Source organism: Lipophrys pholis (assembly GCF_963383615.2).
Source record: "Lipophrys pholis genome assembly, chromosome: 7".
NCBI classification, from domain to species: domain Eukaryota; kingdom Metazoa; phylum Chordata; class Actinopteri; order Blenniiformes; family Blenniidae; genus Lipophrys; species Lipophrys pholis.
Window position 1 is genome coordinate 26,203,549 of NC_137638.1, and position 22,121 is coordinate 26,225,669.

The 22,121-nt window shown below is 43.7% G+C and overlaps 1 protein-coding gene across 3 annotated transcripts; it reads right to left on the reverse strand.

Moving 5' to 3' along the window:
* Nucleotides 1-133: 133 nt before the first annotated feature.
* Nucleotides 134-21,382, reverse strand: msi1b (musashi RNA binding protein 1b). 3 transcript variants are annotated; one of them, XM_080466829.1, is made up of 15 exons: nucleotides 21,118-21,370; nucleotides 20,608-20,648; nucleotides 20,034-20,115; nucleotides 19,761-19,845; nucleotides 13,694-13,735; nucleotides 11,807-11,899; nucleotides 8,460-8,508; nucleotides 7,842-7,924; nucleotides 7,649-7,766; nucleotides 5,580-5,660; nucleotides 3,511-3,567; nucleotides 3,041-3,103; nucleotides 1,614-1,768; nucleotides 737-782; nucleotides 134-641 (listed from the first exon to the last, which is right to left on the reverse strand). In XM_080466829.1, exons 1-14 carry the CDS (start codon nucleotides 21,174-21,176, stop codon nucleotides 741-743), a joined length of 1,050 nt encoding a protein of 349 aa, XP_080322955.1. In that variant the 5' UTR covers nucleotides 21,177-21,370; the 3' UTR covers nucleotides 134-641; nucleotides 737-740. The 3 variants fall into 3 exon arrangements, with proteins under 3 accessions (XP_080322955.1, XP_080322957.1, XP_080322956.1); XM_080466831.1 differs by lacking the exon at nucleotides 3,511-3,567 and having other exon boundaries at nucleotides 21,118-21,382; XM_080466830.1 differs by lacking the exon at nucleotides 737-782 and having other exon boundaries at nucleotides 21,118-21,360.
* Between the last annotated feature and the right edge of the window lie 739 nt (nucleotides 21,383-22,121).

Here is a 22,121-nt window from a genome sequence, read left to right on the forward strand (position 1 = left end):
CCGTTATTAGTGTAACAAAAACCTAACAAGATATACACTTTGTGACACATTTTCCAAGAAACAGTATTAATCCCAAATGTTAAAATTCAGTATGAACTAGTGACAAATTTACAGGTTTTTTTTGTTTTTTTTTCCAGTACCTATTACAACTCCTGACCTTCAAACAGGCGCCACCTGGAGGTTTAACTCCGCTCACCTCCTAGAGATGCGGTTAAAAGAGGTTGATTAACCCCAGAAACAAACAAAACAAAACACAACCAAAACAGATATTGAAATAACTCAGCCATCACAAAAAAAAAAAAAAATCATATCAATGTGAAACGTAACAACTGAAAAACACACACCCACACAAATACAGCATCTCATTGTGTTGCTATTACAAGTAGTGATACACTTTTTTTTTCCACTTCTTTTTTTTTAAGCTTTTCAAAAAAAAAAAAGTTTCTCCCCCCCCGTCAAGGTGGCATTTAGTGCGACGTCAGAGAGAGTGTGTGTGTGTGTGTGTGTGTGTGTGTGTGTGTGTAGGGGGTGGGGTTGAAGGTGTCTCCACCCCCGGTTGGAGACGTGGACCGGACAGAGACAGGCCAGATCAGCTCCAAAGCAGCTTCAACTCCTTCCAGCTCTCAGTCGACAGCTCTGCACTGACACACACAAAGCAGCCGGGTTACTCAAAACAAGACGGGCTCCCGGGCCGCACTGGGACAGAACTGGGCAGCGGGCGTTAAGACTGACTCACACTCTCAGTGGTAGCCGTTAGTGAAGGCCGTGGCAATCAACGGGCCCTGTGGGAGCAAGCGTGCAGAGTTCTTGTTAGACAGAAAGTATTTCAGTTATTTACCAGTTATTTTCACACGATCAACTGTTGGCTTAGCGTTTGTGGGGATAAAGACATGCAGACACATAAATGGGTTTCTGAGCAAAGATTCCAGACGTTTGGGGAATGTCCCCTGAAATGCCAGTTGAAGTTCGGCGAATAAAAGTCGACTGGATGTGAACTTCTGATCAATCGGCTGCAGCAATCATCCGCTGTTAGCTTAGCTTAGCTTAGCTTAGCACAGAACCTGTAAAACTAAACATAATAAAATGACGTCTTTATTGTAAAAATGTCAAACTGTGGATGTAAGACAGGTTGCATCTGCTGGATTTCTACACCTGATCTGAGTTTACTGAACTGATCATAGAAGATTTGATGAGTTGACGTTGGTATTTCTGCTGAAATCGGTCCGATTAGTTTGAGGACTTTGGCTACAGAGTTCTCTCCAGTGTGTGTGGGAAGAAGAACATAATGTACTTCATCTTTTGTTTTCTATGTTGCTGTTCAACCGGCTCACGATCAGAACTCTGTGACGTTGTGAAGCAGCCTGCTGACTGTGAACTTATTACATGAGATGGAACAGATCACACTGTCCTCTGATGGACCAAGACGGTAAAACTATCATTTTGTCCTAAACTAAACTCTCCAGCGAATGATTGCAGTAATCAGGCAGAAATCAAGGACAAACCGCTGTTATTCACTTCTACTTATTGAACACGACACGTGCACAACCTGTAAGGGGACAGATGCTATGCAGCAAATGCAAAACTTGACCGCCGACAATATTTGCCTGACTCACCCCCAAACTATGGCTGAATCCGGTGCTCGGTGCAGGACTGGCAGCGCTGAGGTAACTACTGACGGCCGACTCCTGACTGGCTGTCCCGTACAGGTCGGCCATCGGACCCGGGCTGCTCGTACCTAAAAATCCAGCCGAGCGAGACGGGGTGGAGCCTGAAGACAAACAGGGACATTAGACTATTTACTGCTGTAATATTGAACAACAATCTAACATTGTTTTTACAGTTTTCTTCTTGGAACCACAGGCCAAATCGTGACAAAGCAGCTTGAGTTACTGAGAACATGTATAGCAGACGTTACTGGCTACTTGTCCCAATACTTCAGAAAATATATATATATTCTTGGTTTTACAGGTATTTAGTCTTTTGAGCCAGGAATTAAATGAGATTACTATGTAAAGGTATTGATATCAGGTTTAAATGACCTTCCTCGTCCCATTAGCTGGAAAAACCATTAAGGCATTAATAGTGGGGAAATGGCTTGTGGGCTGCAAAGATTGGGGGATGGGGGGCCACATGTGGCCTGCGGGTTGCCAGTTTACCATGACTGGTCCAGATTAATGAAGAGGGCATAATGCACATTAAAATGGAAATTTCCCAAATCTGCCAGGATTTAAAGTCATTTTCTTAATCCGTCGTTCACTGAATTGGTCAAATGAAATGTATGTGACTCTTCCTCCCGCCAGCAGCACCTTGTACGGGAAGGAAAACCGCAATTAGGTGATGAAGCGCGTCAGTCATGACCCAATGAATCCTGTGGCATGAATCAGAAAGAATCATGGCGGTGAGCTGTCGTTAAATTTCACTGGCAGCAGCTTGAGGTATGAACAGTTACAGGTATTAAAACAAACTTGTGATATAGATGTGGATGAACGTCTTATTTGACTTCTATCTTTCATGTCAATAATCTTCCACTCCGCTTTATCCAACAACCTATTAACGCTTCTTCTCTCTCCTGTTCGGTAATAGTCATGTTATAACTGTACTCTACAAATGTGCATGTTTACATCCGTGTTTATAAATGATATCTCTCGATACCAATCCACCCCTCTGACCCCTTTCACTGTCGTCTTTTCATAATTCAATGTATTCTCCGTTTCAGCAAATTATTATGAAGCAGATTGGAGGTCATATGTGGAACCAAAAACCTTTTGTTTTCAGTTGTGAGAGACTGAGAAACCAGATTTAAAGCTTATATCAAATGTAATTACTCTGTGATAAGTAATGACGAGTGGCACGTTATTTTTTTAAAGTTAAATTAGTAGCCATAGTTCTCATTCAGCCCATCAGTAGAAGTCACAATCTGGTCCTGTCATAGTAAAGATGGCATTGTTTTGGCCCAGCACTGTTATAAAGATTGGAAATGAGAGAATGTGGGAACTTTTGACACACTGTGATGATAATATGTGACACTGTGAGGGCTTACCTCTGACTACTGCTGCCGCCGCTGCTGCAGCCGCCATTGGTCCGTAAGCTGTGAGAGGAATGGCTAAAAAAATAAAAAATAAAACGGAAGACATCTAGGTTACACATCTTAATTTGAAAGCACGTGACAGGAAACTCTAACCTAAGGCTCCACTGAGCACAGAAACTGAAGAAAATGTTCAAAAAGAAAAAGCATGCAAGGAAAAGGCTAATGCACAGAGAGGATGATGCAAGAAGTTGAAGTGATGGTGTGGTGAAGAAATTAACAGGAGTCTTAACAACAAGAAGGAAGCCTTTACTAATACAACGTTCCCCGTTTACTGTCTGCGGTCCTGCCTCCAGGTGAACAACGGAGGAGGAGCCACAAAGACAAACATGCAAACCAGAGAGTGGTCAGGAGGTGGTGCTAATGAGGCGTGTAGCAGACTGTCAACATGCTGCTTGTAAAGTCCAGAGGAGGGACGGACTGACCTGTGAGCTCAGGGGGGTGGGGTGAAGTCAGAAGGGGAGTCCTCTCTAAGTGGAACTCTAAAACAGAAACATCAGATTGCTGTTGAGACACATGCAGCACACACACACACACACACACACACACACACACACACACACACACACACACACACACACACACACACACACACACACACACACACACACACACACACACACACGCGCACACACACACACACACACACACACACACACACACACACACACACACACACACGCACGCACACACACACACACACACACGGGCATACACAAAGGGAAGAGGGACACCTCTGAGGAGAGGAGGAACAAACAGGACTGAGGAACGCCAACAGGGATTAAAAGGACGGAACGATGCTTCAAAGTCCATAAACTGAGTTAACATAATACACAGTAAATGTTTTGAAATAACAGATAATTAAAACAAGTGTCACACAAACTAATAACTTCAATTGAAATGAGTGCGGTCGCAGCGTCATCGTTTAATTTGGTGCACATCTATTTTTGGATTCACAGACACACATCACACACACACGCACACCCACCCACCCACACACACACACACACTCACACGCACACGCACACACACACACACACACACACACACACACACACACACACACACACACACACACACACACACACACACACACACGCACACACACACACACACACGAAGCAGATGCAATTCCACTCCCTGATATTTACAAGCAGCCATTTACACTCACAGTGTTTCAGATGCTTCTATGGAAACATGTTTGTATTTGTGACAGGATGTTTACTGAACTACTGGAGCTTGAAGCTGAGTGGAAACCAGGAGCTCTGATACACTGATTAATCCCCCAGTGACACGCAGCCACAGGGACGGGTCGCAGTCAGGACCACAAAATCTTCAGGATATTTTTAGTTTTACATTTGACTGGTAGACTTTGTTTGGTTTCCAAACTATTACCATCTATTACAATTATGCAATAGATGCCAATTGTGTTTTCCTCTTATAATGTTTCAGCTTCGATCACAAAATTTCAGTCTTGGAGGTTGTTTTGTTGAAGGATAACTTCAAGGGTCATTTTTCAAGGCTGTTTTAAGTCACAAAAGTAAAACACCAACACTATAATGTGTCGTTTATCTGTAATACAATGTGGAAAAAAGAGTCAAACTGACCAAAATAGAGCACATTTCCTGATTTCTAGATGAATTGTGCCAAACAATTACAATTGTTTTCTAATGGAATTCTTTCAGGACAGTATAAAGTCTGTCCCGCAGTGTAATAATGTGTCTTGTTTGTTAAACTTGCGCAGTAACTGAAAATGAGATGATTTTCAGGGGCGCAAAGGAAAAATACACAAGTGGTTTTATTGATGTATGATAAACTTAAAGCAGGCCTGTCATACGTTGTAAAATTACTTTTTCATGTCTGCTTTGATTGTCATTAACTCATTGTTATTGACTATGAGGAAAGAACGAGTTAACAAATATGGCCACTTGCAAGATAACGGGTTGAATATTTTGACTTTGTTTCCCTCAACATTTACACTTTTATCTTAAAATACAAGGAGATTAAAATCCTCCTACTTATTCTTCCTCCAGCGCATCTCCATTCAACCACATTCATATACGCTACCCATTTTCATGACGTACAGTACATCACCAACAACACAACAATATTAAAAAAAAGCTGAAAACATTAAGACAAAAAAATAAAAAAACAACATATGATTTTTTAAATGGAAATGGAAAACGTGTCTATACAGCTGATCCTGTTCACACGACGTGGTGACAGGTTTTACGCTGCCCTCCCTATTCAAACCAAAACCATAACTTAATCTGATTCAAAGTTATTTTGCAAAAAATTCAAAACACTACAGGTCATTTAAATTATGAGCAAACACAAGTTATCCGTTCCTAAACATATTTAAATGTATGGAATCCACCCAGGATGCATTATGATTTAAACTAAACTGTGGATATTTTTGATGGCTAACTCTTGAGTCATTGCTTCAGCTAACAGAATATTTCCTGGCTGATTCTGGAGAGTGTGGTGTGATTACCAGGGAACTGGTAGGTGTATCCAGGAGTGATGCCAGCGTAGCTCCGGCTGGTGTAAGTGGCTGTCTGGAAACCCGGATAACCTGTGAGTAATAAAAAAAAAACACTGTAAGAATCTGGAAACTCCCATTGAGACACACTCCGATAATCCAGTGATGAAGCCATAAAAAAAAATAAAAAAATAAAAAAAAACCTTTTGGAGTAACAGGTGTGTGAGTGTGTGTTGTTCTGCTCCACCCAGACAGTGAAGCCTCGCACAATCTGAGACAGGCAGGTGGATGATATTCTACACCTGGATTTCTTCACAAGGACAGGACTGAGCAGCCTACTGTCTTTGTCTTCAGTTTCACTCTCAGCAGTGCACATTTCACCAAGAATTTCTCCGTGTGCAACCGGACACCTGCAGCATTGACCGCAGAGCAACACGCACAGGGACAACAATATTGTCATTTATCACCGGCACCACCAGATAACACAACTATGTAATCATTTTTCAGCTTTTGTTTTTTTTTCTTTTCTTAGTGTGGAGGAAATTCCCCTTCATTTAATTAAATAACTCCAACACTAAAGAAGGTAGTTCTCTGCCTGAACAGTAGGTGGTAGCATTGTTGTGCTAAGTTTAGCTTTAGAAGCTCTAACAGGTCTTAACTCCAGTGAAGAGACACAAAGCAGCTGGATTAGCCCCGTTTAGAAGATAATGTTCAAGGGACAACAGGTGTAAAACTTTCTTTTTTTAAAGATCCTTAAAAATGTGTCCTGGTAGTTTCATCCAGGGACATGAAGGATACATCTAAGATAGAAACATTTAAGATTTTGATCCCTTAGTTTCACTGAAACGTGTTAATTCTGTCAATTTAAAAGTAGTGGAACAATCAATTTGCTGTCCTTCTACTTCAAATCTCAACTTCACTGCAATATAAGTCTAGAGATGGAATAAACATATACGCTGTTAATGTATTGAATTATGGTCTCCTGGCATCTGGAGTTGAGTATTTAGCATGTATTGAAGAGTATATTATGCATGACAAGTGGGAGATTTGATGTTTAAAGAGAGGTGCTTAAGGGACGGAGCACAAGAGAGAACAAGCAGCAACATGAGTGAAAGTGGACCGGACAACAATGCTCATTCCCAGATTCATTTAGCAGAAATGTTTGAAAGTGTTGTTTGGCTCAGAGGGTGTGATTTGAAAGGTTTTACTTGAATAAAGAAGTAGAATGACGAGGTTTCATATCTGTAAAGTGCTGAATATGTGCAGCTTTGGCTCCTGTTTGTACAAGTGGAATACATAAAGCAGGGGTGTTCCAATTATTGTTAGCGGGTCAAACGAGCACCATGATTCATTTTTAATTGGCCCACAGCATGTTCTAGAACTAGAGTGGAAGATTACCCAGACATGAGAGTTGATTCAGACTGAATGCTGAGTTTCAATGAGTTAACTCCTCAAAGAGAACAGACCAATCACAGAGAAGTGTTGCTGCTGGTGACTTAACCTGGCAGATCTAAAGGAAGGCATGTGAGTGCAAAGTTTCAGACAGTTTTCAGAGATGTACTGTTTGTATATTTTTCTGTATGTGACCCTCAGTGGAAAAGAGTTTGTACATGCCGGGTATAAAACTCATTTTAGTAGTGTGGCCATGCAAAGCTGTAATTTATGTGATCATAGGGCATGGCCATTTATTACAGTAATTACAGCTATGTAAATATTTTTGTCAAAATGCTGTTTGAACGCATCTGATGTGTGGAATTTACTCCCATGTAAAGAGATTTTAATAGTCAAACCTTATTAACCTTATTAACATTAAGAACGTCTACTCAACAATCATTTTCTGTTGTTGTCTTATGTTCCTTCTGTGTTTCTCCTGAATCGATTGTGGTGTATAACGATATGTGCTTCTTTCACTTTTGCCACTTCTAAACACTTCAAAACTGCACAGTGGGAAAAGTGGCCCACTTCAGTGGTCATCTTTCTCCCCGGGGGGGGGGGGGTTGTGACCTTTCAGTGCAGGGGGAGTTACAGTCACATACAGGTGTGCAGCCACATCCTTCCTGTCCTGATCAATACCAACTTACCCAGCATACCAATGCCCAGCATGAAGGCGTCCATCCCATAGGGCATCACCCGAGAGCGCCCCCTGGCCGAGCCAGTGGGGGACATCACCTCCTTGGGCTGAGCTTTCTTACACTCCACCTGTTTCCGTACGAGAGACGAGTCAGTCGGGTTCATTTCGACATGACTTGGCGACAGAGGGACGGAGGCGCTCACCATTTTGTTGTTGATCTCGTGGAAGTGGATCTCACAGACTTTCTCCACCACATCTTCGTTCTCGAACGTCACGAAGCCGAACCCTGATGGGAATTGACACAGTATGACGGAGTTATACCTTAGGCCTTTCTGTTCGGTATTGTAGCTTATAGTCGGCTGTAATTAGTGCTTTAATAGCCGATTAACACATTTTCCCTCCCCCTCCCCCATTTTCCAATGCTGCTATTTTGCACTCATCCTCTCTTCCCTCCCTCCCCGGCCAGAAGGCCCCGGCAAAGCTGGTAGGCTGTCATAATCGATCAATCGCAGGGTGGGGAGGAGGTGCTTAAGGAGGCTTTATCCTGATCCCGATTAACGGACTGGCTAATTAGCCTAGCCCCGTTCGTCTCCTCCAGCTCAGCCCACAGGAAGGAGGCCCGTGGGGTGGGAGGCGGTGGAGGAGGGGGAATCAATAGACACCCAGGAAGGACCAGAGGAGGAGGAGGAGGAGGAGTATAATCGTGGAGGAAGAAACTGGGTGGTGGTGGGGGGGGGGGGTGGGGGGGGGGGGGTGGGGGGGGGGGGGGGGTAGTGTACATGACTGAGAAGTGGACAGAAATAAGGGTCATTCCGTCTCACCTCTGTGTCTGTTGGTGGTCTTGTCGAACATGAGCATGGCATCGTCAACCTGAAGGCAGACAAACAACAGTTTGCGGTTATTTTTTCTTTTTTTATACTCGGGACATCCGCTCTCTCGCCACGCGACATATTGCCTGACCTCAGCCCTTCTCAAGTTCTGCGGGGAGGCTCAGCAACAGATGGACAGAGAGGAGGGGGAAGAGGGAGGAAGGGGACTGGAGACGGAGGACAGGTTACAAAGAGGAGGTCGAGGAAGGGGTGAGGTCAGAGAAAACATGTTGAAACACTGTACAGAGCACTCTGCTTCTCCGTGTCCATAACAGACACAATGGGTGGCGTGAAAAAGTTTGGAAGTTGTGCTGCTAAACTGCGCCGGTCACAATCCCTCTCACAGAGAGCCCATAATCCGCCTCCTTCTCCCCTCCGCAGTTTCACTGTCCCATGGCAACTGTACAAAAAGTCCTTATGAAAGAAGAAGAAGGAAAAAAAAAAAAAAAAGCTCCAGCCAACATCAAATATGGTTTATGAATGGTGGGAGAGTGCCAATGAGACAAAAGAGGGCCGCAAAGAGAGAAATACTAACACACACAGACACAAATAGAGTAGCCAGTCAAAAGTAGAAAGGTGAATCCAGTGGGCAGGTGGGAGAGTCGATGAGAGGGGAGAGCTGATAGCAAGAGGAATAGCGACAGGTGGAGATATGGTGAAAGAGAGCACAGAGAGGCCTGTGAGAGAGAGAGAGAGAGAGAGAGAGAGAGAGAGAGAGAGAGAGAGAGGAGGAAGGAGAAAAAAAAAGATTGGGTCAAAGTGGAGAGGGAAGAAAAAAGGAGAGACAAAGGGAGAGGGAGAACAAAGAGGCCTGGAGGCTTTGTTTGTTGGCACAGTCAGCCATAATTCCTCCTCCTCTTCTCCCTTTGACCTCTCCCTCCGGCCTGGCCTCCCTTTATAGAGCAAAGACACAGGTGTCTATTCTATACACACACACAAACCCAGAGTTTCTTATGTCAAAGTTGACCTACTCTTTCTCCCCGTCTTTGCTTTTTTTTTCCTTCTTTTTTTTTGTCCTCTCCTTTCATTCTTGATAGAAGCTGACATGTTTATACTCCGGTCTGAACACGGCGGTCCACATAAACATTTGGTAAATGAATCTGTGCTCTTGGTCTATAATAAGTTTACTGGACATGCTCCACAGAATAATTTGTCATAGTCACATCGGAGTGTCAGTGCGAGTGTGTGCGTGTGAACCCCCAAGGGTAGCTTGCCCACAGAAAGGTCAAAGGTGAGTGAGGAGTGTCAGCGTGAAAGAGGACCTGTTAGTCCGACTCTCAAGTCGCTGCTTACTTCCAGGCTGACATTTGCTCCGTTGCCTGCAACTCCACATCTCAGCGGAAATCATTTCTATAACCTGAACTGGAGACGTTTCCATCCATCAGGAGGGGAGACTCCCCCACAGTTCACAGCCATCAATAATCGGGGAGAGCCGGGGTCAGGAGTGCGACACCCACAAAAGCATTTGGAGAAACACACATGAGAGCCATGATCTAAGCAGACTTAACAAGTCAAACAAACAGAGACAAACACAGTCTGAAACCGGCACGCCATCGCCCCGGAGGGCTCAATCACAACACCACATCAGTGTTAAACCCCCACAAACTCACTTAATTGCACATCACTGGTCAATATTTCAAACAGTGGGCATTTTAACAGCGAACTGCCAAACAATATTCCCTCTCATCCTTTTTTCTCCCACCTCTCATCTTCCCTGTTATCCCCTGCCCATCCCTCTGCGCACTCCTTTGTCCTCACCAGGATGGGACACAAAAGGTCCAGTGAGGCAGTCTAATCAGGAACTTCCATGGATGGCTGGAGCCTACATTTCACCGTCCATCCCTCGATATCTCTCTCGGCAAAAATTCATCTCAGCATTATGATTGAGGAGGGAGCACGGGGAAACTCGAGGCCGAACCCTTTTGGCAGTGGAAATAAAGCGAAAAAAAAAAAAGAAAAAAAAAAGTGGCGGCTGAAACCACAAAGCCGTCACATCTTCTGACTTTGAGAAGTTTCAAGGACTTAAGGTGCAAAATCGCACCTTTAAAATTGACTGGAGAGTTTATTTTTAATTAACGTAGCATGAACTCAACCAAAAGTGACAAAAAATGTATGAATCAAACGTATTATGGACGATGATTTTCACAAAAGATGACAGATTTAAGAAACAAGGGAAATCCAGAAGCACCCAGTATGCAGATAACTTCAGAGCAAACTAACAAAATATTTGCCCAGCTTTGTACGGAGGCATAATGGCCCTCGTAACCCCCCTCCACCCGCCCCACCACCACCACCCCACCCCTCCCTCCAACTCGCACTCACACACACCCCATCCTTGCCCCAGTTCCCCCTCGTACGCCTCCACAGCCCTCTCCCAGTAAGGCCCTCCCTCGCCTGTCGGTGCCTTTGTCAGCCCATCATCTATTCTCTGTCCCAGGCCTTTCACAGTTTTAGAAAAGCAGGACAAGAAACTTAAGAAAAGTTTATGCTGAAAACTTTTTTGTTTGTTGTTGAAAAACTAAACACGTGTAGCAACTTAAAAGATGACGTGCAGATTGAACAGGTTTTGAGATTTTATTATTTTAGTTGTTAAACTCCCGAGCTGACCCCCACCCAACACACTCACGTTAACCCCCCCGAAAAAAAACACCACCTCATCCCTCCTCCTTCAGAACAAAAACCCCTTACCCACAGAATTACTTGGGGACAATGGGCAAGCCAGGTCACCACGGTAACGGGCCGGGGGGGGGTTGTGGGCAGGAGCAGCTGTTACATCAGATTAATTCAGATTCTGATAATCCCTCCTCCTTCTTGCCATCACCACACACTCACTACAAAACTTTTCTTCCCCCCTCCTTCACCATCACCATGCACCCTCCGCTCCCTCCTGCCCCCCCCCCTTCACTTCGCCTGCTGCTCCACCATCCCCTCAGCCTCGTTAGTTTTCATTCCAGACCTTTTCTCTCCCTTCTTTTTTCGGCCTCCACTTCATCACAGAAACCCCCAAGTTGAAGTGAAGTTTTTCTCTGACAACTTGTGATGAATCCGAAGCGACGTGGTACTAAAATGTTTGTTTTGGAGCCGACGTGAAACAAAGTCAGGTTGCAAAAGCTTTTCTAAGACTTCCAAAGAGACTCTCATCCCATTTCAAGACTTTAACCTGCAGAATTTTGGTCCGTTTTGTCTAAATGATTTTTCTCATAATAGAAATTGCAGTTTTTCTGCTAACTTTGCAGTGACCTAAAGAAAAAAAATCATTTCAACAAGTGCCTTACAAAGGATTTAAAACCGTCACTCACCTTCCCAAACTGATCGAAGTACTGCTTCACATCCTCGATAGTCGTATTCACTGACAGGCCGCCCACAAAGATCTTCTTGGTTCGGGTCACCAGCTGGAAGGAGGAGAGGAAGACATGACACACTGACTAACAAAGTAGAAATACATGCATTTATAGCCACACGTATTCCACTGAAATACTGTAGCTGAAGCTGAGATACATCCTCAGAAACAAACATGCAGCTCCCAATGTAACAACGTCTTGAAACGGACCGCCGCCAGACAAAAAGCACAAAGTTAACACAGTTGTCTTTAACCACATAATGAAAGCTTTCGCTTCAGTTTTAGAACTGCGAGACCAGTTTTAGCAAAAAAGGCCCTAAAACAGAGGCATTTCTTTTTTCTAATTTATGACAAAGTGCCTGTTTAATTGGGTGAATACAAGACATGAAAGAACACATTGCTTAGAATAAACCAGACGTCACCACATAACTTTGTAAATAATACAATTTAAACCATTGAGCAGTTGGAAAGATCATTACAACTTCCCGTCCCTCTCTCATTCTTTCTTTCTTTTTTTTTTTTTTAACAGCAGTCCACATTTATGCAGGTAAAGTGAGTCTCCTGCGACACGTCTCCCATTCCTGTACTCTTAGTATGAGCTGTTATTGTCTCGCACGCAATATTGCGATCAGCAGTAGAAACTGAATTGTCTCAGTTGCTATTTGAAACTGCAGCCAGAAATAAGTGAAGCTTTGTAGGATTGATAGGCTGTGCTGCAGGACCAAGCAGATTGAAACCTCCGCTGAATATTGTTTTTATGTTTGTTTGTACCCGAGCCTAATGTCCTCACGGGGATGAAAAAAAACAACCAGATTTATGGAGTAAAGCACGTTGGATATCACAGGCCACATGTGAAGAGCAGCTTTTCACTGACCAACCAGAGCAACGTGAGATGAGGATGTACAGACTTACACATCTGCTTCTTGTGTGACTTACACTCCGCAAAACCTTTAAAAAAAACAACCATCAAATAAAAAAACCAGCACTGTTCCTGTAGTGGACATGAAGCCAGGTCCTGGAAGCAGTAAACATCCGACACCTGTAATTATCCAAGATTTCTTTTCTCCACCACTTTCATTTCCTCACATGACAGGGGAGCTTTTACTGTTTTCACTCCAAAGTTTGTCTGAAGTCAGTGAGCAGAAAACAAAGTGACTCAGCAGGTTAGTTTTCTCAGTGGATACTTTTTTTTTTTTAAATTTCTTTCTTAGTGTTCAGCCAGAGAACAGATACATATTAAAAGATGTCGTTTAGATCGCTAGTGTTGCCCGATTTAAAACGGCAGAAAATGTATGGCCACTCATTTAAAAAAGAAGTGAAGATTTTATTGATTCTGATTCTGATTAATATTATTTTTCACCAAACAGTGATTTGCAAAAAAATGTGTCGTTTGTAGTAGAAAAGCCATTTCTCATGTCTATTTCTAACTTTAACTAATTTCCTCCATTTCTAATACATTTAAAAACACTTAAATACTGATAAAAAAAAATATATCAGAAAGCTCCACAAACTCCACTTTAAATATATATATTTTTTTTTACACCTGTTAGGAACTACTTCCTCTGAGCTGTCGTCACTAGAGCAGACAAAGCACAGAGCGAAACATGAATCACCATACGGACAATTAAGTGGCTTAGCGAAAAGAAAGAAAGACAGAAATAACCTGCTGGTCTTCAAAGTGGCGAAGGTTTTTTGTCAAGGTATGTTCACGTAACCGTCCGGTGATGTCAGCAGTGCTCAGGTTCCTCAGATTAGCAGGCATTAGCCCAGATAAGAGACTGAAACACTCAAGTCACACTAACAGGCGGCAAACAATGCGCAGCGGCGGGGAGAGGGTTCGACTCACCTTGGGCTGAGCTCTGCGAGGGAACGCCACCTTTGGATCGATCTGAAAGAGAAGGATCAGAGAAAGAGGGGACTGGTTGGTGGTGTGCAACCAAAGCAAAGAAAGAAACAACTTGTCACCATCACTTCGTTTGTTCGCCACTCTTTCACTCACAAGTCGGCTGCATTTGTAAAATAAACCAAAGTATATCTCATGTATACCGCACAGTCAAGATGGCAAAAGCACCTGTATTACTTGAATGATGACAGTATTCTCTCAGTGTTCTAGAAAATAACACATATATATATATATACATATATATATAATCTGGACTGGTGGCACGGTGGAGAAGTGGTTAGCACTATCACCTCACAGAAGAAAAAAGAAAACCACATCAATTCAACATTACGCGTGAAAACTTCTATAATCCAAAGCTTCTCGGTGTGATTGTGTTTAGAGAAATCCTCCTGACAAATTGAAATCTAACTGTGCAGCCAATGTGGATCTAACAATAACCTATTGCCATTATATTTAATACTTTTTGTGATGATGACACTAAATTGTGGGTAGTTTCCTTATCGCCACGTTTAAGCTTCAACGGTTCCCACTACAACTTAACTACTGTAAATTCTTATATACCTGCTTGTGTTTGGGAGAAAATAAATAGGAAAAAGTAATGAGGTCCTTATTAAGTAATCTCGTGACTTCTTTGCTTTAAGATTGTAAAACATATGGGTTCTAATGACTTTCTAATTCTCAACAATCGATGCTGGCGTGTTGGAAGTTGTCTACCAAAACCCCCAAAATGTTAAATTTATTATAAAAGAACATGAGGTTGCAAATCTTACTATCTATTCATCTAAAACCCAGTGATTGTGTGCATGTGCTAGAGAATTGAATGAAAGGAATCAATCATAAGGATCAATAGTTGTTGGGTGATTTGTAATAATATCTGAGCACGGTGAGCAAAGCCGTTCCTCAAGCAGGTGGAATGTCCTTCTATACATTCATGAGCCACAATCAGTGGACATTTTAATGTTTTTTTTTATTTTATTTTATTAAGTAATCCGTGTTTGCAAGAATCTCTGACGATTTGTGTTCATGAGAGGTCATATGACTCCACCACTTTTTCATTTTTTAAATGAGGGTTATTTCAAGCCGATTTATACAAACTTCCTGGTGCATCAAGTTTTCAGACAGAAACAATAGTTTTGTAATTTCGAAAATTCCTTCTAAAGTCAGCTTAAAATTAACTTTGGGAAAGCTCAATTGAATACGGTTGTAGATCCAGAGAATAGTGACACTCAGCGTGCCACTCACAGGGTCCTTGCAGGTTAAAGGGGGCCCATGTTGGTTACTCCTGCCTTGTAGACAGTCCAAGTCACGTCTATCTACCCGACTCTCACAAAATCCTACAGGAAACACTTTATACTACCTTGTTTCTCTATTCCAGGAGATGAACAGGCTTAAGCCTCGCATAAGTGTGCATATCAATGAGTCTGTGTGTGTGTGTGTGTGTGTGTGTGTGTGTGTGTGTGTGTGTGCGCGCACACGGCTCTGTTCAGGTGGAATTCCTGCAAATGTCCAGCGGACCCCAGTCTCTCTCTCGTCACCACCATGTGACATGTGATCTCCTGGAATCTCACACAGGCACCACAATCACAAACACACCTCACCTCGGCAAGGAGAGCCGGGAGATGGAGGACAAGAGTGTCAGAGCGAAAGAGAGAGAGAGAGAAAGAGGGAGAAAAGAGGGGAGAAAAGAGACTCGGAGCTGTCAATCACGGCTCCCATTTGTTTTGTTTGTTTGTGTTTGTCTGTTTTTGTCTTTCTCGGCATTTGACGGAAGTGATGGCAACAACAGGGACCATCCGATGACGTGGCTCCTCCTCTGCCCTGCTGAAATTTAGACTTCCCCCTCAGGAAAAAAAAGGACAAGCTTGACTTTTTTTTTTTTTTTTGAACAATACATCTTTTGTAGTATTGATCTCAAAAATAAAAACGATTATAAACAATGTAAACTGTGGACAAGCTCACTGAATTTCACCAAGGTAAAAGAGTGAACAGAGAACCAGACCATGCCATGAGGATGCATTCACAGACAGGCTGTAAAATTGGAATTTGAGACCTCTATATTAGTCTATACTGATCTAATAGAGCTAGAGAACAACTAGACTACACCACACTGTACTGCTGTTACACTAACAGATGGTGAGACAGCACAGCGCTAAGATTAGTCCGTAACCATGAGAGGGTAGAGTTGAACTACAGTAGAGAGCTACAGCCTCTATGGTAAACCACATGCGTTTACCAGAATAAGGGCAACTCCGCTGATTCTAATGAGAGTCGACGTCACCGCACGTTTTCACTTTTCTTTTACTTTTTTTTAACTTTTATTCTAGAGAGCAGAGTGAGAAGACTATAGGCTAAGACTGGAGGATCAGATGCAGAGTCTACTGTTTAGTTTCTATGGTGGCTAGACTACTCTGATAGTCACCTCCGGTCACCAACCCTCCTGATGTCCAACACTCCTGTGCACATTCAAAAACAAACAGACACACACACAAACAAACAAAATCAAACATATGGCAGCACATCGGCAGGAGGGGGAAACTGTGAGCGTTAAACAAAGTGGCTGCGTTAATGCATTTGCGGTGAAAATACATTGATCAGAGTATTTTCTATTTTTATATATATAGAAAAAAAGACCACACAAATGTTGTGTGTCCACCTGACCTTGCAGAGATTTCTTCTGCTGCACTTTTCTCATGAGTTAATACACATACATGAGTTGAGACATCAAATCTTATAACAACCAGTGAAAAACTGCTTTAAAGATAAGCAGTTAAGGTTTTGGGGACATTTACCAGAGGAAGTGACTCTGTTGATCACAGCAAGATTATCTGTATAAGTGAATCCATCCTGAGCACATGGATGCGTTTTTCTTTGCGCTGCTTTAGCCTGCATGTTTGTCTTTGGCTTTTTGTTTATGAGTTAATACAGAGGCAGGGTTTGTGGCATCAAATCTCTATAGTCTGCGGTTAAGGTTTTAGGCCATAACTATTTGCTTTTAAGAGTAATTTCTGCCATATTCAGCAAAAAAGAAAAACAAAGCTTCACAATATATATGTGTGTGTGTGTGTGTGTAAATCCCCAAACCTTTGAAATAAATTCCAGGTATTTTAAGCAAACAAAACACAGGAAACAAACATTATTAAATCAAACAGAGCATATAAATAGGTCATAAACACCTTATTGTGTTTAGAAACAAGTGAATGAGGTCTGAAAGGTGCAGTTTACTGAGTGCGCTAACCTCCCTGCACTCACTGTAAGGTAACAAGGAAGAAGCTGAGCGTAATTCCAAGAGAGCTTTATGAAATCAGGGCAATCCCCTTTGGTAAACTACATCCCAGCAATGCAACAGTTGGCTGAGCGCACTGCCCGTCAGAGCCTGAGCTGAAAACACACTGAGCACAGCCGTGCCGATTGGGCAGCTCTCAACATCTCAGAGGAACAACTCAAGCTTGTTGACTCCAATCCTATTAGTTGGGAGAGGCATAGTAATCACAGACGGGGTTATCCTGCCTCCCCCTCCTTCCTTCTTTCCACTTGGGCCAGTATGGAAATGGTTAAGGGGGTCACAAATAGGCCCGATGCAACCCTGTAAAGAGCTGTGCGACTTTGTAGTAAAAGTTCCCGGTGTGGACCTTAAAACAGCATTTCAATGGAAACCCTGTCCCACAAAGGTGCAGCTTGCATCGGCCGTCACTAACTTTACAGATAGCAGGAAGCTGGGAGGGCACCCAGAGGGGCAACTAGCTGAGCAGCACTCACATAAATCCCAGTAAAACCGGCCTCGCTATACTGGTCAAAACCGGACTGCATCTGTCCTTCAACACAATAAGTACCAATAAATTCCTCCGCAGCACTGTATTTGCTCTTTAGCCTCACGGCTGTGCAAAGCTCTGTTAATTCCAGCGCCGGAGCGGTTCTGTCGGTCACAGCATGGCACATTCTTTCTGTTGCCACTGGAGAACTTTTCTCTCTAACAGGATAACCTGTCTGCATGAGGGGAGGGAGAGAGGGAGGGGGAGGGGGGCAGGGTGAGCAGTCTAAAAAGGCCTACTCTACTCACCATCCAACCCCTGTGGCTGATCACAGAGCCCTCTCCACACCAAACGCACACACACGGCTGAGGCTGCCACGGCCCCCACCAAGCACCACCGACACACCCAAGTGCCAGCCACAAGGGAGGCCCCGCCGCGGCCCACGAGGTCGCACCGACTCCACTCGCACACAAGTTGAAAGATCGACATAATGATCATCCTGCACGACGACTAAACTCAATAAGTTGCATATCTGGAGTGGCCACGAGAGGCCAAGCTGTCAGCATCATGACCAAAGCTCCGTTTACGCCGTCTGCATTTCTATTATCCAAGAAAACGATTCTAAATTATGTGCATTGTGATTTTTTTTTTTTTTTCCCTTTTCTTTTGTGACAGAGTCATTCTTCAACTGTGGCGGACGGGGTGGGTGGAGGGAGAGGGAGTCACTATGGAAACAAACCCCATGGTGAGCGAGTGGTGTCCAACCATGATGGCGCTACTTGTCATGGCTGAAGTGCCTGGAAGTGACACCAGCAGAAAAACCAAGGAGAAGAAGAAAAACAAAACAAAAAAATGATTTACTTTGACTTCTCCGTCAAATAAAATCCACTTATGCTCATTTCTTCTCACGCGAAGAAAATTTGTCGTCAGTTTTCTAACTTTGCCCAGTCGACAGTCTTATTTTTCACCCCTAATCTTTTCCACCTACACAGATTTTTTTTTTTTTCCTCCAAAGACTCGTGAAGGTGCATTGCTCAGAGCACAAAAGGGCCGGAGAAGAAATAGCCTCCCCTCATTTCAATACAGTCACTAACCCGCAGCCATCACCACTCCCACTGAGGAGAGAGGCGGGGGCAGCCGGTCCCTATGGTGACCAACGGGCCACATTGTTCCCAGACCGGCCCACATTCATTACTGAGAAAAAGACACACACACACACACACACACACACACACACACACACACACACACACACACACACACACACACACACACACACACACACACACACACACACACACACACACACACACACACACACACGCAAACTTGTGGCGCTATCTTTGTGGGACCTTCCCATTGATGCAACACATCGACTATCCCGCTCCCCAAACCGTCCAAACTAAAACCTGTTACTCCAACTATGACTGAACTGTGACCGCAAAAACTTAAAGCGCATCTTCACCGCTTAGTTGAATTAAAGCCCCTTAAATGTAGAGTGTTCCCACTTTTTGAGCCCCACAAAGAGAGAGAAATCCAAGAGCACACACACACACACACACACACACACACACACACACACACACACACACACACACACACATACACACACACACACACGCACACAGAGGAGATTAAAACATTTTTAAGTTACAATTCCAGCAGGTGAAAGAGCCCGACTGCTACATTCACTGTTTTGTCCCAAATGAGATCAACAGGAAGCCCACAGGAGTTTGATTGTTGCTGCTTTCACACCTTGATGGTTTCAGGTTGCACCTAAACACTCCATTCAGAAACCTTTTTTTTTTTTTTGGGGGGGGGGGGGGGGGGTGTTCAATTTGACTCCTTGGAGACATTAAAGAAAAAAAAAAAGAAAAAGAAAAAGAAAGAAAGTCTTGGTTCACTCGTCCAAGTCAAAGATTGGCAGTGAATACAATACTGTCCAATCCCTCCAGTTTCAATGGAAACTGACACTTGGTAACATTTTCTCGTTAGTTTGGCTGAAAACAGAACAGAAGAAGTTTGTCTCGTGTGTCTCCACTGTGGACGGACCATTTCATCGTGGAGTGCGCTCACAACCGAGGTGTGGCGGAGGGTACCGACATGGTTTGAGGAAAACATCCGCATAGTGGAACCTCAGTAAACGCACCAAAAAAAATGGAGCAATGTTACTCCTCTCCAGCGGATTATTGGAAAATCCACTAATCAAACAGTGAGCGACGGGATTAGCCGGTGGTGGGAAGTAAATACAGAGAACTCACTGTTTTTGAGTCCAACTCGTGCCTGGTTTGGGCCAAAACTTTATCCACACCGGCCTGATCAACAAAGGTGACAAATCCAAAACCTCTGCAGGCGTCAAGGAGGGAGGGAGAGAGAGAGAGAGAGAGAGAGAGAGAGAGAGAGAGAGAGAAGGTATTAATGACACAGGAACTGATGTTGACATGTAATGATACGTTATGAGCAGTGAGGAATCACGGGGGTCAGATAAACTTTCAGCTCCGCCAGAGAAGCACGGGGCTCCCAGGCTCCCTCACCTCGAGCGCTTAGTAACTGGATCTCGCATCACCATACACTCCTTCACCTCGCCATACTTGCAGAAGTACTCCTTGAGACCCTCTGGGGGACAAAACAAGGTGGAAAGATAGCACAGTCACAGATGAACAAGAGATTGACAAGCAAAAAAACTCATTTTCTTTGAAGAAGTTGGGAGGGAGACCATCTCCAAAGTCACTCTGCTGGGATATCCTTCACGAAACTTTGAATATTTTTCCACTCCATGTATGACGTGAGATATCCTACTAAAAAACTAATTTGCCAAAGATAATTCTGAGTAAAACCCCTCATCGGAGTACGACCTGAGAGATTTAAATTCACCCTTTTAGGAGGAGCTTGCTCATTTACTTCTGAATGGAGGCATTCATTCTGCAGCAGGATTCATATGTAAAATTCAAACAAGAGAGAACAAATAAACAACTTCAATGTATGCAAACAGAAAAGTTAAGAAAACTCAGCTTTTTTTAAACACAAGTTTCCATTGCCAGCCTTTTTTAGAAGACACTGTGGCATTTCAGTAGCCTAAGTTTGTGGTGGAAAAGAAAAAAGATTTACCTTGTGTTGTTTGCCAGCTCAGTCCACCTATGAACATTTTGCTGTGGAAAAGATGTGAGAAAACATTAATATTTACACAGCCATCAAAGCAGGACTGCGTCCGTTTCAGGTTTGTGTGTTTACACAGTAAATGACAAAGTTGTTGCTGGTGTTTCAAACTGAGCTAATCCTGCAGATTTCCACTGTGTATCATCTGATTCCACATGAAGGCTCTGTGTGTGTGTGTGTGTGTGTGTGTGTGTGTGTGTGTGTGTGTGTGTGTGTGTGTGTGTGTGTGTGTGTGTGTGTGTGTGTGTGTGTGTGTGTGTGTGTGTGTGTGTGTGGAGGTGTGTGAGTCTGGCTGCAGACCAGAGTCAGTCTTAGAGAATAACAGGTTTGTTACTAAAGTGTGTGAGAAAAAGTTTGTGCGTGCGTGTGTGTGTGTGTGTGTGTGTGTGTGTGTGTGTGTGTGTGTGTGTGTGTGTGTGTGTGTGTGTGTGTGTGTGTGTGTGTGTGTGTGTGTTTCCTTACCAGGGGTCGTGAGGGGAGTCCGTGGTGGACAGGCTGCTCTGACTGCCTTCCGTCTCCATTGCGTGTCTCCTCGCGGTGTAAAGCGGCTACTGCGCTGTGTGTGTCCGGACCGAGCCGTGCGGGGAAACAGGCGGGGAGCGAGTGAGAGCAGTGGGGCGGGTTTGGCCCGGGGTGACGGTGAGTGGAGCGGGCAGAAGCAGGCTGGGACAGACTCCTCCTCCTCCTCCTCTCTCCCTCTCTCTCTCTCTCTCTCTCTCTCTCTCTCTCTCTCTCTCTCTCTCTCTCTCTCTCTCTCTCTCTCTCTCTCTCTCTCTCCTTCGTCAATTTCTGTTTATCATCTAAACTACTTCCGGTACAGACCTCCTTCACTCTCTTACCCTTCCACTGGCACTTCTTACTTTTGCTTTAAAGGGGTCATATTATCCAGCTTTTCAAGACTTTTCTTTGGTCCAAAAACTTTGTATTCAAAGTTTCTTGCCCCAAAACCAGCTTCTCCTTGATTTTCCCCCATTTGAATATTGAACCATAGGAGCTACATTCAGAATCTGCTGTGTCTGTGTGAGCTGGTTGGCTCCGCCCACATATGCCCATCTATGGGAAGAGAAGGAAGTACTTCCTCTTGTGGTACCATGTGCCAGAGCAGAGCTGCCTAATTGTGGTAGGGTCAAAGGGAGGGCCTACCTTGACTGGGATTGGCTAAACCCCCGATGACACTATATAGGGTTTGATTTCTGATTGGCTGGTTGGAGCAACACACTTTTTAAAAACTGAAACAAGCCAGGGAGAGAGAGGACAGATTTTCTTCACTTCTGGGGCGTCATTCCAGGTATGGGGATGCATATTACTGTGTTAGTACTGTTGTTTGAAATTTGTATAATATGTCTCCTTTGAGATTGCCTTTTACCAGTTATTTCATAATTTCCATGAGATACAGTACAGATTTAGTAGTAAAAATAGAAGTGATTACAACTGCCAAAAAGGGGTCCTATTATGCAAAATTCACT